Consider the following 20,029-nt stretch of genomic DNA (forward strand, 5'->3'; position numbering starts at 1 on the left):
AAAATGAGAAGTTGTGGCTCTGACCACTTAGATGACAAGGATTTATTCGGGTGTTGTACGAAACAAATGATGAATGTTTTACATTCGTGCAATGGAAAGAATAATTTCATTCGGTGACAGAAGGAATGTTCCATTCCACTCAGCTTCGCCTTGTGAAATGAGTTCCATTTGTCTCATAAAATGTTTCTTACCATTGCACTCATAAACATTCATTACCAAATTTCTCAAATTTGTATCCTCGTGGAGAGATTTCTTTGTTCTCGTGTAGTCAAGTTTTCGAGTTTGAAAGTGAAGTTTCAAAATGCTCTTATTTAACCAGATTTAACTTCCTTGGCTGAAATTCGGACTTAATATCCCTTTTCTAAAACTCTTCCATTTGCGACCCACCTTGGAAATTCCTAGTTTTTGAGTAAAACCCATATATCTATTTCGTGAAAACCTTGTGGAGACCTATTCATCGAAATTGCCCTGTGGAGACCTATTCATCTATAGAAATTGCCCTGTGGAGACCTATACAATCTTTTGTTCCCTATTGTGGAAATGTCTCCACAAGGATACAAATTTGAGCTCGGCATTTGTGTACTGCCTATCCATAGCTGTTTCTCACGTTATATGCAGTATATACAAGTTCTATAAAGGCAATATGACCTATACACAACATTAAATTTCAGTTAGACACACTACGTCTGACATGAGCAGGAAATAACTTCAGTGTTTATTGGTTTTTCTTTTTCCTGATGTGGAAAACCTGGACCACATGTGCATTGGGTTTTCAGCTCCTATACTTGATTCTATGGTGGCCCTGAAGGGACATCGCATATCGCAAACGTGTGCGCATACGTATGCGATGTCGCAAAATTTATCGCGAACGTGTGCGCATACGTATGCGATGTCGCGAAATTTATCGCGAACGTGTGCGCACACGTATGCAATGTCGTGAAACAATTCGCGAATATGTGCGCACACGTATGCGAATTTGTTTGCAATGTCGTGAATTTCATTGCATACCTTGTCGCATACCTTTCAGTAAAATTCCTAATGAACTGGGGAGTTGTAGCAGCTAGTCTGGAATTTAGACGTACTGTTAGATATAAATAGGGTCTGACTAATAAACCTTCGCACGCACGCTGTTCCTCGCGCAATCGTTACTACTAGTACTGTCGAGCGCAAACTTGGTACTTGCGCAAGTTTGAAACTTGCGCGCGCAAATTTGAAAGTTGCGTAAGTAGCAAGTTCGCGCTCGACAGTACTAGTAGTAACGATTGCACGAGGAACAGCGTGCGCGCGAAGGTTTATTAGTCAGACCCTATTTATATCTAACAGTACATCTAGATTCCAGACTAGCTGCTACAACTCCCCAGTTCATTAGGAATTTTACTGAAAGGTATGCGACAAGGTATGCAATAAAATTCACGACATTGCAAAACAAATTCGCATACGTGTGCGCACATATTCGCGAATTGTTTCACGACATTGCATACGTATGCGCAAACGTTCGCGATAAATTTCGCGACATCGCATACGTATGCGCACACATTTGCGATAAATTTCGCGACATTGCATACGTATACGCACACGTTCACGATAAATTTCGCGACATCGCATACGTATGCGCACACGTTCGCGATAAATTTCGCGACATCGCATACGTATGCGCACACGTTCGCGATAAATTTCGCGACATCGCATACGTATGCGCACACGTTTGCGATATGCGATGTCCCTTCAGGGCCACCATATGATTCCGTGGGTTTTCCCAAGAATATGCTTCTGGTCTTTAGCTCCCGCCTCTAAAACTTATCATTGTCTCCTCCCTACATGTTTCTCTAGGCTTGGGAGCTACAGTGCTTAGGGCACTTTTGAGGAACCCTTGGTTTGATTATCAGAAAGAAATAAAACAATTTTTTTTTTAAATCATAAAAAAGACTGTGATTTTGAAACTGTCTCATTATATAATTTTTAGTGAAAGTCTGCGTCCAGTATTTCATTTTCTGAATTACAAAAAATATATATAAAGTAGATGAGGCCTAGGTAATACCTCGATCTGGTATTCACATGCACGTGCGGAATACGGTAATATTAAAATAAATATGAATGTCCTGCTTGTGATGACTGGAGGTATGCCGTACGGTTTCCACAAACTGATGTGACTCTTGCAATGGACTCATCATGGTACCAAGGCCGAGATATCTGGGGAAGAGCCCAAAAAAATGTCAAAAAAGAGGAAAATCGGCACTGTGATCAGGTAGGATAAAATAGTCCTTTTGTTACCCCCAAAACAATTCTCCCAAGCATACAAAGTGCACTTGTTATTGAGTAAAGAAAACACGATGATTTGACTTTTATATTTTATATCATAAAATGATGTCACGAAAGCTCTTGATATAATTATTACAAGCCCAAATAAACTGAAAAAAATGTTACAAATCTCGTCACAGATGTGCCGAAAGTGTGTTGTGTGGGGCATCTTTCCGCTAGTTCATTTGTATTTCAATGAACGGGTCCTCCCCACCCCCTCCCCCCACCCCACCCTTTGCTCCAAAATCTTGAAACTAAGTTGAGGTTCCATGAATTTAGAACAAAATAGTGGCGGTCTACCGTACCTTGCGGCAGGTGATTCACCCGATTGCACCGTCCATCGTAAGCGTGGAACAGCCCCGGTTCCCTGCACACCGCCCGCTGCAGGAAGCAGTAGTTATGGTAGGTTAGCCCGTCCGTACCGCACACAGCTGACTCGATGTCCGGGCAACGCTCCTGACAAACATCTGAATAGATTGGGAAAATTAAATTGATGAGAGCAACAAGGAGGAGACGTGAACTGTTACTGGTTGGGAACTAAAATGTCCTGAACTCATGGCATTGAATTCGGAAGAACCATGTTTAACGCTATACAGAGTTAATAATCACAAAATGAAGGAAATTTAGTAGGCCTATTTCATTCTCAGTTATCACGCCTTACAAAAGTAGCCTTTTCCACTTTATTAATTTAAATAAAAGAACTAACAGAAATCCTCACCCAACCGGCAAATAAAACCTGCACCCTGTCGATAGTATTACTTTGTCGCCAACGCCATGGATAGTGTTAGGATATAGGGAAAGAGTTAGGGTTAGGGATAGGTTATAGGGCTATAGGATTAGGGTTAGGGTTAGGATTAGGCTTAGTGATGATGTTTGCGTCATTAAAGGGAAGATACAACATTTGCAAACATCACAAAACGAAATGATCAAATTATTGCGAAGTACCTTACTGGATTGTTAGGGAATGACTGTCTAAAGCATCCTGTAAAATCGTGGCTCCTGGTGTGCTGACATTTTCAAGAAAAATGGAATTTTTCCAATGCTGGTCGGCCGACCAGCGTTGGAGAAAACTGGATTATTTTCAAAAATTGCTCCGAATTTGTCATAATTAGTTATTCCGCATTTTCTTTGCGATTGATTACACACCTGTGAAGAGGTACAAGTCTGCTAGACTAATATTACCTGACCTTACAATTCCCCAAAGTCTATTAATTGCTCCGTTTCATCTTAAGTGGGGTTCAGGGAACCAGACTGCAAGAACATGATTGGTTTTCTTGGTTTTTCCAGCATTTACAAGCCCAAACGTGAAAAAAAGTCATTTTAACAATAGCTGCTATAACATACTAATCCTCCAAATCCATTTATTTCTGAAAATTCCAGCAAAAGCAAATGTTGTACATTCCCTTTAAATAACTATCCATCGTAATCGTGATACATAAGCAATGTATTTGTGGTGTGTTGCTTAAAGGCCCTACAGCATTAACGTTAAATTTGAAGGGAGTACTTGAGGTTCTCTTTCCGGAGGAGGGCCCGAACGATAGATTTTGTCACAGACTTTATCCATACGAAGCTTTTTAAATTCTTCATTGAATTATGAGGAGCACGAGCGTTGATTATTGGGGTATAGGCGTGTCCCCTTTGTTCCGTCAATGAGAACAGACAATACTTTTTTCGCAATGGAGTTCAGTTTTTGCACAAAGTATATTTAGCACTATCAACATGCCACCAATTCATAACTTCATTTTATTCGGTTTTTTTTTATATTTTACTTGTTAATCTGCCTGCCATGCACTCTCCGTGGTAGGCCTCCACTAGGCTGAAGTCTCGCCGCTTGCAGGCCGTGCGCCTCAGGTAGCACAGCGACGGGTAGGTGGTCCCGTCCGTCCCGCATACTGGCGGACCGCTGAAGGGGTTGCACGGTCGCGAAGCCGAACAGACTGCAAGATAATGGAATCGGTATTGTTTATTTATTTATTTATTTCTTATTTCAACTGGGTGGCCCATTCAGTGGAATCCACTGGTCTCCCATGGGCCCCAGCATACTTAAAAGACAATAAACATAACAAACAATCAACATTAAAAATACACATTCACCAAAAATGTCATCACCTGTTGATCAGTTATCGATGATAGAATCGATTGATGAGTCATGATGATTTTTAAAAAGAAAATAAGTGATTTATATATAGATGATGTGTCCGTGCTATATTCGAGTTTCACCCCGAAAAAAGATTTTGTTCAATTGCCATTTTTCTAGAAATTACAAAAGGTATATTCACTTTAGATGGAAAACTCGGATCGAATTGATCGAATAATATTTTTGAAATCTCGAAGTATTTGGAACTCGACATTTTATTTCCCGCAGGGTAAACCTGTTCCTGTCTCACTATCAGGGTTAAAAACATTTTACTTGCAGGAAGGTCTATGTACGCAAAAACAATCCCAAATTAAAGTTGTTTTTTTTAAGCGTTGCATTCCCCAAAAATAGAAAACAAATAGCAATGAAAGTTCATAATTTTTTGGAGAAAAAAAAAATCGGAATTTGATGATGAATACGGGACAGTACATCTCCCCAGAAATTTAAAAGCATGTATCTATTCCGTTAAATTGATGTCATTTTGAAATACTTTACCTCTGACCGGTATCTCGCAGAGTCCAGTAAACGACACTCTAAGTTCGGTGGTTCTCTGCCTGCAGGCTTCCTGCCTCAGATGACAGACGTTTAGATAACTCTGCTTGTCCGTACCGCAAACTGGGTCGTAAAAGTCATCGCACGAGAAACACTCTGTTTTGGGAGGAAAAGATAGACTTTAAAGAGGATACATCATAATTATTATGTAGGTTTTCCCCACCTGAATTGGAAAAATTAGCGGCGTCAATCAATTTTACGAATTTCATAAAATGCGAGTTTTGGCGAAAACTATTTTGGGATGAATCAAATGATTGATGTAGATCACTGGACGGTGTGACACAAATTCTCAATTATGCTGTTACCACAAAAATTCCCATGTCCAGATGACAGACAAGAGTATCTTCGTGCGAAGATCAATTTGAATGCTTGTTAGATGAAGTTGCCCTAACATCAAATTGCAATTACGATTTGTTTTTTAAACCAAAAAAAACCCATATTTTTGGCCAAATATAAATAATTATACCTTCAGTTTCAGGTTTTCCAGTGCAGTTGCCACTTCGGACCGGCGTAAGGGTTGTATCTCCGGTCTTACAAACAAAGTCTCTGAGCAGGCACAGATTTGAATACGTCTTCCCGTCCGAGCCGCAGATTGGACGGGACGGTATCGAGAGACACTGACCATCAGCAGGGCAGGACCAATCAAATCCGTCGATCTTTGTTGTGGTCGGTGTAAGCTTCGCGGTGGAGGTTCCAGACGCAGGTGTTGATTGGTCAGACATTGCAGCAGGACTAGTTTCAACCGGTTCGGATGTTGCTTGAACGCCGTTGTCTGTTGTGGTTGGCGACGCCTCGGTACTGGGATGACTTTCGTCCGCGTCTGTTGATTGGTCAGGAGTTTGTTCAATGGATGTCACATCCGTAGAGGGCGCTGTTATAAAGGCCGCCGTCATGCTGCTCGGGGAAGTTCCTGCACCTTCGCTTTTAGTCGTTGCAAAGGTCACGGGTTGTGTTGTTGGTGCTGTTGGAGTTGGTGTCCATATTGCTACCTCTAAATAGATACCATTAAAACAAGACAAGGCAAGCATAATAAAGAGCACACCAAATTATATTCATTCGAATCAGAAGGGCTACACACTGGAAGTCTTTTCATGCACGGGGAATGAGGCCCAGTGGTTTAAGGGTTTGTGACTCATGATCAGCTGGTCGCTATTTGTTGTGTCCTTGGGCAAGTCACTTCATCCACACTTGCCTCTCTCCACCCAGAAGTCAATATATGGGTACCGGCATTAGCTGGGGAGTAACCTGCGATGGGCTAGCATATCCCATCCAGAGGGAATAGAAATAAACTCAGTCGTTTCATGCCACTGAAACGCTGGCCTGATGGGCCATTATTGGCTCGTGAGTGACAGACTTTACTTACTTTCATGCATGTGGTCTACACAATGGGTTGCGTTTAGCGTATTCGTTTTCTTTTGGACCAAGGTAAGACTTTGAGTAAGTTGAATTCACAAGTGACTTTCAGTGACTGAGTGAGTGAATGAGTCAGGTACAAAGAGGACTTTATGTTGACCCGGCTGCGACAAGCACAAATCACTAACTTTCATGGTTTGAGTCTTCAGAAATATAAAAGAAAGGACAATTTTCGCGAGCTAACCATCTGATTGCCAGTCACTCCTTTCACTGCTGGAGTCTGCCTCCGTCTCTTGACTTCCAGCCGACGTCGTCTCCTCGCTGGATCCCTCATCATCCCGGCAGGGCCCCGAGTGAGCCACGGTCAGTATCCTGCCCCTGCCCCGGAGTAACGCCTGCAGGAGCCCGGTGAGCAGGTCCAGCGAGTCACGGCACGCGGTCCTTTGTAGGTGACACGCCGATGCGTAGGTCCGACCGTCCGTTCCGCAGACTGCCCGGCCACGGAGTGGCCTGCAGCTGGTAAGGCATGTCAGCGGTGGATCATCCGAATCATAAGCTTTTAAGAAGGAGATGGAGTACTATAATTAAAACTTGATAATCATGGTCAGCGTTTTTAGTGGAAGTTGAGATGATTCGCAGAAACTTCAGGAAATAAAGCATTTGTTTGTAGGTTATACAATTCCCATTTGATATTAATGGGATACCGTCTAGAAACTCATCATTTGTTATGATCGATAGTGGTAAGGGAAGAATAATGAATTGTAAAGTCCCCTTCTTAGAACCAATAGCGTTGCTGCTTCGGACTGATTACAAAAATCTGGTTTGGCTCTTTGCATGAGTCCCTCCCCTCACATGGCTGTCTGCACATGAGTATTATTTTATGGGGCTCCTTAAATAGTACACTACACCGGGCAATGTTACAAGGTGACAAGTGCGACCGAATCAGTGACTTTATAGCTCTCATTGATAGTCCGGTTCCCTCCCTTCAGAGATGAGAACCAGCTCGATCTGCATTTGTTGTTTTTCGGCTGGTTCCTGCCCTATATTCGAATCAAGGCTAAATGAACCCTCTCGACTTTCTACATAGTCTTGGCCCAAGACGCTAGTAATCGATAGTGTACGGTGCATAGGGCGCCCTCTAATGGCACAATAATTAGACCAGCGGGCTCACTCGCACTAACGTCTTGGCCATTTCGTTTCAGCGGCTTATCCCACTCGACCTCGTTGTCGGGCTACCAATACAATCGCACGCTTCAGTCGACAAGTACAAGCAGGTCAACCTCACCTGGTTTCCCGCCAGTGATGCGGCTGATCGTCTGCTCCTCTCCCGTGCACTCGCCATAATGTGCTCTGTGTGGCACCCTGCCTGCCGGGCCGGGCGAGCAACTAGCCAGCACCAAATCGCACTCATCGCCGTAGGTTTGACCGTCCGAGCCGCACACGGGACGCGCTGTCGCTGCTGGGGCGTCGGGGCATATCCCGGACTGACACACTACACAAGAACGGATTTTAAAGATACGTTGAAAAAAATTACAAAATAAAATGTGGTGCCGATGGCAACGGAAACTTCGTGCTAGATTGGTGATGTTTCGATGTTTTCCACGTGTATACAACTTAGCAGCCTCAAAATTAAAACATTTAAAACGCAGAAAAGCCGTGCTTCAATAGCAAAAGATAGAAGATTGTCAACGTTTACCTTTCTCTCTGAAACGATTTTCTCTGTATTCCTGGGTGGCCAGGTACACCGACACAGTGAATGCCGAGCATAGAAGGAGGAGCAATGGTAGAAGCTTCAGCGCTAGACCGGCTGAACACTCTGTTGGGAATCTGAAGGAAAATAACACAAGGTAGGAATAAAAAGCTAGTCTCGGAGCCCACATAATCCTATTCAATTGATTTAAAATGGGTACTCACTGAAAATCTGTCCATGCACCTGCGAACATAATTGGCAGGAATGGACCATTCATTGACGGGGCAATCATATACGATAGCACTGCCCGGCTCGCAAGTGACAATTAGTCAGAGAGTCAGTCGGCGAGGGACAAACAACTCCGATTGCACAATAAGCTCTGGCCGCCATGCATGCCAAAATCTTGCGTGAAATCTATCAAAATGATCCCCGTCAAAGCTTGAAAATGCGACGCCCAAAATGCAACGCCGATGGCACATTTATACGACACCATAGTTTAGATGTTAACTAGATTGATAGCGATTTGTGATAAATACCACGTGACTCTAACATTAAAGCACACTTTTTTTGCCTCCATTCACAAACCTTTCATAAAAAAAATTTGTTAAAGTATAGGTTTTCCCGCACATTTTAAAACTGTTTTCATTCAAATTCATAAACGGTTTACTTCCATTTCGGCTTGAAAACTCATGATCTTGCATACCCCATATTCAATTTCATCGCTCATTTTCCCACTTTGTTCTCACAATTTCATACCTTATCTATATTTTTTCCTGAAGTCAATTCAATTTCGTCGTCTGCAATTGCCGAACGTACGATAGATGAAACAATTATTTCGTAATTTTGCAATCAATGTTATATAAATTTCATTCAAATTCGTCTCGTGATTGCTATCTTCGGTATTTTTACGCTTTCATCTGTTCATTTCTACTTTAAACAAAATAACTTTATTTTGTTGTGTCTTCATTTTTTTTGTATTGCAATACACCATATCAAGTACGTTTGTGCATGGTATACCAGCGTGCGCATTATTTTGTCTGATGAATTTGATCGAAAATCTCTTGAAATCGATTGAACAAAGACATATTCACACCATTATATAGATGGTCATCAGGTGAGACGAGTTCCATTGAAATTTTACGACATCGAATGGACAAATGTTGAAAATAATTGACCAGGAATCAGTTGGAATGACCAACGACGAAATTAATTGTAGCAGTTGCGCGTTCCAGTCTTCTCGAGACGAACTTGAAGTTAACCGTTTATGAATTTGAATGAAAAACAAAAGTTTTAAAATGTGCAGGAAAACCCTATTTGTTTTTATTTTTATTTTGGAAAATTAAAATTTGGTAGTTCTATTTCGTGGGAAACTTGGGGGGGGGCTAATTTCATAAATTTGTTCGTCAATTTTTGGGGACAGACGGACAGACTTATCCCCAAGTGACACGTCAAAGCTCGTGCAGGAGTCTAAAAAAATGACTACTGTAGTCTAATTCTCCCGGACCAGGTTATTCTTAATAACCTGGTTTTAGGAGACTTAAAATGTCGCAGCGCACGAACTGCCAGAAAACGCTGATCGAAATGTCAAGCAACAGTACAACAACCAGATATTTCTTTGAATAAGTTCATCTGGATTGTTTGTCAGAATATTTTTGAAAAGTAGGAAATTTGTGAAGATGTTACGCACAAATTAGTGACGTTTCTTATTGGATTTGTCAAAAAGGAACCTTTAGAAATAAGCTAAACATTTCAGCTGCAGAATCAGTCTCAAGAACATTATTATCCAGGGTTCTGTGGCTTGAACACACATCTACAGTTCTTTAATTCCATACATTCAGTTGTAAACTGTTGAATGGAATGGTGCCAGACTATTGTTATGAATTGAGTGCAGCCGATTAAACCTCACTTTCAATTTTGTTTCTAAATGTGGCTTAAAACATTAGGGTATGTTTAAAAAGGGGCAGATCCAGGAATTTTTGCAGGGGGGGGGGGGGTTTCATCAGCCAAAAAGTCTGAAAAAGTCGACAGGTTATTTTTCTCCTGACACTTTGCCTCCGAAATCAATAAGTGTGTGTGGGGAGGGGGGGTTTACCATACTTTCAACGGGGGCGCTGTTCAAATCCGACGATTATTAAAGGGAATGTACAACATTTGCTTTTGCTGCAATTTTCAGAAATAAATGGATTTGGAGGATAAGTATGTTATAGAAAATATTGTTAAAATGACTTGTTTCACGTTTTGGGATTGTAGATGCTGGAAAAACCAAGAAAACCAACCATGTTCTTGTAGTCTGGTTCCCTGACCCCACTTAAGATGAAACAGAGCAATTAATACACATTGGGGAATTGCAAGGTCATAGAATCAGTCTAGCACTGGCTTGTACCCCTTCACAGCTGTGTTATCAATTGAAAAGAAAAGTCAGAATAACTAAATATAAAAAATTAGGAATAGTTTTTGAAAAAAGCAAGTTTTCTCCAACGCTGGTCGGCCGACCAGCGTTGGAAAAATACAGTTTTTCTTGAAATTGTCAGCACACCAGGAGCCACGATTTTAAAGGATGATTTAGACTGTCAGTCCCTAACAATCCAGTAAGGTATTTCGTGATAATTTGATCATTTCGTTGTTTGATGTTTGCAAATGTTGTATCTTCCCTTTAACACAATATTACAGAATTGTGAATATTACAGAAAAGTATCCCCTCATCAAGCTACAATCCCGGCCAAAATGGTTGGGGCACTTCCTGAGCCTGCCACTGTCACCCACTCCCCGCTCCCCCGGTCAATGGTGTTCTCTTCAGCTGATGGAGCACACACCGCGCAATGAGAGACAACACTGAACGGGGGCCGGGGGCTTGGGGGCCCAGCGAGATTTGGCCAGGATTGTAGCTCTATTCGTTTTGTGTGCACAGTTGGACATTATTAACAGTCTATTGGGGGGGGCAGAGCAGGGGGGGGGGGGGTTCGCATTAGTTTTCATGAATTTTTATGAAAAAAAATTGTACAGAGCTGGGGGTCAACCCGCCCCCCCCCCCCCGGAAACGCGGCTGTTATATTCACAAATTTTTAAATTATTCATCATAGCAGACCGGTATTAATATGTAATGAACCTTTATTTCGTTGTTTTAATTTCTTGTTTTAAGTTCCAAAAATGAAGAGTTTACCTCGCTTTCAATTTAAAGGGAAGGTACAACATTTGCAAAAACATCAACAACGAAATGATCAAATTATCACGAAATACCTTACTTGATTGTTAGGGAATGACAGTCTAAAGCATCCTGTAAAATCGTGACATTTGTAAGAAAAATTGTATATTTCCAACGCTGGTCGGCCGACCAGCGTTGGAGAAAAAAAACCTCCTAATTCTTCATAATATGAAGATTTAGGACCTTAATTCTTCATAATATGAAGAATTAGGAGTTTTTAAATAAACTAAATATTATTTAGTTATTCCGCATTTTCTTTGCAATTGATTTCACACATGTGAAGGGGTACAAGCCTGCCAGACTGATTATCTGACCATACAATTCCCCAAAGTCTATAAATTGCTCGTTTCATTTTAAGTGGGGTCAGGGAACCAGACTACAAGAACATATTTGGTTTTCTTGGTTTCTCCAGCATCTACAAGCCCAAAACGTGAAAAAAAGGTCAGTTTAACAAAGTTTGCTATGACATACTAATCCACCAAATCCATTTATTTCTGAAAATTGCAGCAAAAGCAAATGTTGTACATTCCCTTTAATATGGCCGACTCATGAATAAGTCCATAATAGCATCCACAGCTCGATGTCCCGCTTGTTGCGAGCATGGGCCTAATATCCGTTTTGTATAGTTTCAATTTCCCCGTCTGTCTCATTAAACAAAACTGGTCATGAAGTTTTTCTGTTTCTTTGCCAATTTGTTCAGAACCGGTGGTGACTCAGTGTTGAGCCTCGGTTGTCTGTGTTTTTTGAGCGCGCTTGATCCACTTCCGCAAAGGGTGGAAATAGGGCTTCGAAAGGGGATCACTTCATTAGGATATGGGTCTCTGTGGATTATATGGATTGCCCTATTTGCCTGAAAATTGATGGCTGCTCGTCTCTTCAGTGGGCATTTCAGGGTGAAGACCAGTAAATCGTTCCGGAATTGCCCTCGCCGGCCAAATCACGATTTGCATGCCCTCAAATTCTTCAGTATTAGAGCATTTTGAAGGCCGTGAACTTGATGATTTGTAAAAAGAAGGCTGGAAGCCGTGCAGTGGACTGCGAGCTCGTAGTTCTGTGAAATGTGGATGATGATTAGGCCCTAAAACGGCTCTATTTTGCAATGGAGCGTATAGGCGTCCATTTTCATAATGGCGATGGGCTTCATCACTGCTTTTAGGGGTGATCATCTTTGGATAGGTATATATCCCACAAACTTTTTGACAAGGGGTGGGCTACTGAATCATTCCCCATCCCACTTGTTCGCGCTGAAAAAAATGCCTATTTCGAGGTATTTTTTTTTCAAACATCCCACCCACCAAAATGTATTCAATAACACTGTTAAACCGAGAAACAAAGCACAAAGGCCCCTGGGTTGATCCCAGAAAAGCAATGACCGATATAAACAAATACATGTATATTAAAAAAAAAAAGCAGCATGCTTGTAGACACATTCATGCGTAGTATTACAGATGCAAGGATTAAACTCGGGCAGACGCAGCAATTGCATATTTCATTCATGAATGAGTACGTTTTCCAGCAAGGCCAATGCAAAACAAACAATTTTTCGGTAGCCTATACGTAAAATATATTTCCCGCGAACGTTATGGGCCTTATTCACGAGTTGGCTATTTTTTGTTGAGTTCCCTGAACATATATATCGTGAATTCTTAACTGTTGAATGGGATGGCGCAAGACTATTTTTGCAGGCATAATGCAGCCTTTTTTTACTGTATTTTTTTTTTAATCTGGCTTTAAACATTAGGGAACGTTTATAATTACACATTTGAAGATGTTCATTTAAGCAGACTGGAATTAATTAGTTCTTGCTTTCATTTCTCTACATTTATTCCAAAAATGAATATTTTACCTCACTCTCAATCCAATATGGCCGATTCGTGAATATAAAAAGGCCCATGCGTCCCATTTTTACGAATTTGGTGCCGAAACAATGATTCAAAGGTGATCACATTCGGCACAGGACCGGAACAAAACCGCGCGTCGTGCATCATCATAATTTCAGCAAATTCAATCATCAATTGCCACGTTGGAACGAAAGTTAAGTCAGTAAATTTTAAGTCATAGAGCAATTTATTTAAGTGAAATCATTCAAATGAAATCCTGATCAACAGTTGACGATAGATTCCGCACACCTTAGTACGGCAAGCAGCGCACAGAAAAGACATCACGTCGGAACAGTACGCTATATGAGCTCCTTCGCTGTTGCACACAGGCCCAAAAAAATACCTCAATGATACTTTGAAAGGAATAATATCTGTCCTTACCTCATAAGGTTGTGGCTCGGCAAAGATTGTCCCTCCTTCGACCTCACAATTGGTGTTACTTGTATCTTGATTGATGTCACTTGTATGCAGTTGTATGGAACCACACTCGTCTACAGTTAGGTTTGCTGAGTTTGACGAAGCAGTTGAGGCGCCGCCTTTATATCAACTCAATGACGTCATGGTTATATTTTGCTCCGCTGTGACCCCCCTCCCCTTCTCATGACTTGCCAAACTCCTCATCCTTTTCTACCCTGAAAAACCTCATGGCTTCTTGGAAATAATCTTAGTCACACACAATGAAGAAATGTCGAGAAACAGCAGCTGATTTTCGACTGACCAATCAACATTGAGGAAACACCCACGAACTTTTTTTGTCTGCAAGAACTTGAGGATTAAATACAACCTTTGTTTTTGCTGTAATTTTCAGAAAAGGATGGATTTGGGGTAAGCATTTTATATATTGCAAATATTGTTACACTGGCCTGTTTAAAGTTTTGTGTTCATAGATGCTAGGAAAACCAAGAAAAAATGTTGTTCTTGTAGTCTGGTTCCCTGACCCTTCTTCAGACGAAACAGAGGAATTTATAGAATTGTCAGGTCAGGGAACAAGGAAACCTGCCTTACATCCGTTCACAGATAACCGATTGCAAACAAAACTAATTAAATTTGGTAAATTTGGGGGGCTGTGTTTGAAAAGTCCGTCCTGCTGTAAGTTCTAAAAGAACTTGTCTTTGGTCTCAACGTTTCGACTAGCCTGCTCTAGTCATCGTCAGGAGACTGTTTGAGACTATTATTCACTTACAGTCAAGTAAAGTATTTCATAATAATTTGGTATATATGGAGGTTTTTGTTGGGGGGGGGGTGATGTTGGCAAATATTGTATATTATTTGTAAAGTGAATCAAAGGTGATTTTTATGTAAGGAAAGATGGAGTTCACTACAATAATAAACAGGGTAGAAGCATTTCTACAATTTGAACACAGTTTTGAATTAATATTTACATCGGTGGGGTCACTTACTTTAGTAAACAAGATAATAAGCAAGCCAATGGTAAATCTGGTCACCGACCAATTATGTATGTTAAGGATATCTACAGGAATACATCTCCTTCAAATTTGTGGGCCATTGTGGGGCTTAGGCAAGTCTGATTCAGAAGGGACTGTCGGGGAGTCGGGGAGTCAGTCAGTCAGTTAAGCAGTCAGAGAGACAGGTGAGAAGAGGACACTAATCTTGCCCTCTGGGAACAGCGAAGAGGATGATGTGAAGAAGTTCTAACTATACCAATCAGTGGCATAAATCTGTGCCAGCGAGTGGGGGATGGGGCTGACCAAAATCCAAAAATTGCCCGGCCATGGAAATTCGAAAAGCGGGGGGGGGGGGGTGAGGGGGGAGGGGGGAGGAGGAGGAGGCTGGGCACCACATTACACGGGGGCGCTCTTCGGGAGAAAGATGTATATCTACATGTATACTCGCGCTTACATCAAAACAGCGCATTTTAAAAGCTTTTTTACTTTGTTTCTCCACATTTCAGTGCTATTTAATGCATTTGGGTTGTTGGGAATGGATTTTCGAAAAATACCTCAAAATGCGCATTTTGTTTTCCTCATCACGAAAAAGTGGGGGGATGATTCAATAGCCCATCCCCCACCTGGTCTAAAAGTGGGGGATATATACCCCCCCCCCCCCTTCCCCCCCCCCTTCCCGGATTTACGCCCCTGATACCAATGCTGAAGAAAAAACAATAGCGAAGAGGAAAATAGACATTTTGTTCGTTGCTGTTAAAAAAAATACCATCCCATTTTCCAACTTATGAAAAGTATTCCATTCCTTCGAAATAATAAACACCTGTTTCTGACATATTCTGTAGACAACGGAAACGTGTCTCGCCAGTTAGTTTGGATTCCAGTCGCATCCTGTGCAGTGTATACTCAGAAAAAAAGTCATCCTGCATGAGATGTATAGAAAATAGTGTCATCGCGGCTTTGCGACTAGTTACGCGGTCAGTAATTTTCCATGCGCCTCTGGCGATGTCGGTAGAGAGCGGCATGATTGGACGAGACAGTTTCACCTTAACTGGGTTCCTCCCGGCCTTGGGTGGAAACCACACTCTCCGTACGGATCATAGATACACATTGGCTTTACCATGTGTGACCTGCTATACCATAATGAGGATAAACCCCCACCTTTGACTTTCGAGTTACGTACATCATGTTAAGGCGCAAATCACTGGCTTTCTAATGATACCAAATTTATTAGCTTAATTTATTACAAAGATATCCCTCAGGAATTTCAACGGTGTCCCGCCGAATTTCGCCAACCCCATTTCGAGAAAAACGGCTTTGAACAAAAAGAAATACGCATTGCGCCGCCAACAGCAGTGGAAATCGTTCTTCAGTTTCCAACTTTTGGGGATATTTTTTCTCAAAAAAATACATAGTGTGAATCTTGGATACCTTGGCTACTCAAAAATAAGAAAAGAAACAATACTGATTTTGACATAATTTTTTTAGTGTACCCAACTTCAGGCGTTGATTACTCAAAACATGGTTTGGGGGGGACATTCCTCATTTTACCACAGTAAGTCACATATTGCCAATTTCTGATCCTGCTGTGTTACAGTATTTTGTCTAGCAGAAGATAATCTTTGTCTAGCAAAAAGAGAAGATCACTGCCAGCAGTTTGCAGAAGGGCTCTCCAAGTCTACCCGCACTGTAAGGACCTTCTCCCCTCTATTAGATACGAGAGTCATTCTCGCAATCTGCGCAGAGCACATAATGTCTCCCAGCTCCGTACCAGGACCTTTCGTTTCAAAAACAGTCCTATTCCTTATTTTGTGAATTTATCAAACAGGTAGTTGCAGTTCGTTTGTGTGTATATATTGATGGTTAATTTATGTCCCAATGAGTCTTTTAATTCAATTTTCATTGTCGATAAGATGTTTATTTTTTATGTAGATTAATTTTGTAATTTGAATGTGGTGGTTTTTTTCCTGACAATTGTAATATTTACTGTAATTTGGCCATTGGTCACGAGTGTAAAAGCAATAAACCAAACCATCTATCTATCCGATTAGAGATCAATGTTTGTTTTTACTGGAATTAAAGGAACAAACAACACCCAGTGCAACTACGAGACAAAATGGTTTGGGGCAGTGGCGTAGCTGGGGGGGGGGGGGCATGTTCCCCCCCCCCCTCCCACAAATTCCCAGTGCCCCCAGGTGCTCCCACCCAAACTCCGAAATTTGCTGCTTGCCAAGGAAGTATTTTTGAGATGATTATTTTTGACTTTCCTCAACATTACGACTTGACTTATGAAATGTGAATGAATTGATAAGCAAAAAGAGCACCCTCTAGATCAAAATAGGCGGGGAAAAGCCTGGCGGAACACCTTTAAAAATACACTTACATGTATATCTCTCTTTGTGAATAAGAAAAACGAGCCCAAAAAAACGTTTATTAAAAAGAAACCACTTTCTAATGCACCGGAACATTTACAAGATTTCAGTACAATTAGTACAAGGGCGGATCCAGGGGAGGGGGCCAAAGGGGGCCATGCCATGCCATCGCAATAAAGGTAGGCAATGAGTACACCACCATCTTTTCCTCAAAAAAACTTTGGTTAAAGTGGTTAGAAATTGCCTCAGATCGCACCACAGAGCATCTAGAATCCAAAAAAAATCGGGGCCCGCTTAAGGGCCCCGAACCCCACGCCGTAATTTTTTTGACCCACTTTTTTGGGGGACCAAAAATTGTTGCCCCCCCCCCCCCAACAACAAATTGTGTTCTGGATCCGCCCTTGAATTAGTAGAACACTGAATAAACTGTATATCAACAATACTTGTATACCTCGTGTTGTCTTTTGATATAAGATCTAAAGTAATTACTATTTTCCAAAAAAAAAACGAACATACACGTTTTGAATACAACAAAAAGATCCACATGAAATGTTGAATCGGTATAGATCCTTACATATATTTATGTACTGTATCTAGATGGATCAGTGAAACAGACGAATTCTGAACTCTAGTCATCTATAATCTAGTAATTTCGTATATTTACTTTTGATATAAAAGAAAAGTCTGGCGAAGTTAAGAATATACGGCGTTGCGAAACTTTGAAAAATCGAATTCTATTCAGCCATATCTTTTTCCACAGTACTCACTATTGAACGTAAAGCTAAAATTAACTTGTGCAGCTAGAACCTTTTCATTCCACATATCTCACGGTTTGGAAAAGTGCTTTGAATTATAAGGCTGACAAAAACATATATTTTTGATTATTTTTGCTAACCAATGAGGGCGTACCATTGACGCCAATTAGGAGTAGAAACAAAACTAATTTACATAATACAGTAATCCTAGTTAAATTTTAGTAAAGGCGAAACAGGAAGGTACAAAAGGAGGTACAAAAGAAAGGTACAAAATGTACAAAATCTTTAAAAGAGGAAAGTTACAAAAAAAACAGGCAAATTAAGTATAGCTGAAGTCTTAAAGTCAACTTATTTCGCGGAAGGGTTTGAAAATATTAAACATTCAGGCCACTTGGGTCTCATGTCTTTGCAGATTTAGTGTTCAAGCAATGTAGGGGCCTCGCGTTCCCACTCAGTTTGCGGCAACTTGCGAGTCTTGGGTGTGTAAGGAGTAATGGATCTCACTCTGACTTTTCGAAAGGAAGAAATTGTGACTTCAGGTGCAATTGCCAAAACAAGTGATTACATATTGCTCAGTTGAAGTGGTCGACAGTCTTCACTGGAGGTCCCTATGTGTCTCAAACTTGAGCTCGTCACCGGTGTCTCCGGTCTCAGCAGGTTGGTACTCGATCTTATGCCCACGTGTCTCTTGACTCTTCTTTCTCCTCATGAAGAGGGCAGCGACGATAGCAACAATGAGCAGCACGACGATGACAGCCAGCACGATGAAGATGACGATGTTGGTGCCACTGATGGGTCCACCCGGCGCGTCATCGTCCGCTGGGACCACATACAGTGGCGGCAGGCTGCAGTGTCGCTCCGTCTCGTTGTACGCGTCGCTAGTCAGCGTGCAAATCAAGACAGTTCCGTTGTCTTCCTTGGTCGGGGTGACTGTCAGCTTCGATTCCCGGAGGCCGGCCTTGTCCGAGACTTCCATCTGATCCTTCGCCGTCGACTCATCAGCGCCGTTCCGGGTCCAGTCCAACTGAACAGGTGGGCTACCGATCTCCGAAGTACAGGTGAACTCTGCTGGCTGGCCCTCGGTGAACAGGAGGGAGCTGTCATTTGGTGCCGCTGTTGGGGCGCGGCCGGAGTGGGTACAGATCGGGTAGCGGTCGGCAGGTTGGTAGTAGACCGTCAAACTCACCTCGTCCGAGGTGGCATATTTGTGGTTCGCGTCACAGTGACGAGAGCTGTCCATGACCATGTGGCAGACCACGCATCGGAACCGACTGGAGTCATTCCTGGTGGGGGAATTGATATTCAAGGTGTACTCATAAGCCCCCGTATCCGAGTTGGTGCTTGTTGCGATCCCATAGTTTGCTGGATCCAGACCCAAATTCTCCAAGATAGCCTCACGAACGCCGAAGGAGCCGTCGCTGATGACATGGTGCTCTCTCTCGAACGACACGATCTGTGTGGCTTCCTCCAGTTCGGTGACCGTGCAGCTGATGGAGGCCAATGTAACCCCCTCCTTTAGCGTGACGTTGACTGGTTGCTTCGTGAAACGCACCACAGCAGACACAGCAGGCAAGAACAGTGCAAGAATGAAGTACAACACGCAACGCGAGTTCGCCATTTTGACTTCCGTTTGTAGCATCCAAAGTCCAAGGTTGCTCTGAAGGGACATCAAAGAAGTTAATTTATTTCACGCCATCGCCATGATGACTTTTCACGACTTCGTGAGAAAAAAAACTCAGCATTGTCAAGAAAAAGATCCCGATGCCATGAAAACATTTGCGATACCATAAACACAATCGTGATGTGTTCATGTGGAGGATTGTCGTGAAATAAATTTCACATAGTTTATGTCCCTTCGGGACCACCATACTACCCCCTACAAAATCATATCGCAATCTGTCATTGGTGTTGTTTACTTTCGGTTTGTGATAGAAGTCCGCACGCGCTCACATCAATGAATGAACACTTGAACTATGAACACAACTGATAGTGCTAGTGATACGTGTAGGCCTATTTATCTATCGTCCGTGTGTATACCCACGTACGTAGGCTATAGTACTGCAGTTCCACTCAAGCATGGTGTGATTGGTTTACCAGAGAATCGACGAGTAACCATGGCAACGCACGGGGAGGTCGGTGTCATAAGGTCATTTCGGGCTGTCACCGTTGACCCTATTTGGAAGTACGATTTCATGCCGTGTCTGATTGACTGTGGTAGCTTTCTGTGATAGTGGCGACCTTTGTACGGCTCACATACATACACTGTTATTGACTTTCCAATACACCGCTATTATTTGGGTTTATGGATATACGTGTATGTACATGTACATTGTACATAGCAGGCTTCACACATAAGCATAGGCCTATTATTAACTGCTGTGATAAAA

At 42.0% G+C, this 20,029-nt stretch overlaps 1 protein-coding gene across 2 annotated transcripts; it reads right to left on the minus strand.

Annotated features, from left to right (window-relative positions):
• Positions 1-1,745: 1,745 nt before the first annotated feature.
• LOC119736946 (serine protease inhibitor dipetalogastin-like) lies at positions 1,746-13,608 on the minus strand. Of its 2 annotated transcripts, XM_038210987.1 has the most exons (9): positions 13,494-13,608; positions 8,037-8,167; positions 7,626-7,832; positions 6,585-6,896; positions 5,454-5,978; positions 4,931-5,083; positions 4,068-4,235; positions 2,604-2,765; positions 1,746-2,190 (listed from the first exon to the last, which is right to left on the minus strand). In XM_038210987.1, exons 1-9 carry the CDS (start codon positions 13,496-13,498, stop codon positions 2,168-2,170), a joined length of 1,686 nt encoding a protein of 561 aa, XP_038066915.1. In that variant the 5' UTR covers positions 13,499-13,608; the 3' UTR covers positions 1,746-2,167. The 2 variants fall into 2 exon arrangements, with proteins under 2 accessions (XP_038066915.1, XP_038066914.1); XM_038210986.1 differs by lacking the exon at positions 13,494-13,608 and having other exon boundaries at positions 8,037-8,281.
• Positions 13,609-20,029: the final 6,421 nt, after the last annotated feature.

This window comes from Patiria miniata, unplaced genomic scaffold (genome assembly GCF_015706575.1).
Source record: "Patiria miniata isolate m_02_andy unplaced genomic scaffold, ASM1570657v1 HiC_scaffold_3, whole genome shotgun sequence".
NCBI lineage: Eukaryota > Metazoa > Echinodermata > Asteroidea > Valvatida > Asterinidae > Patiria > Patiria miniata.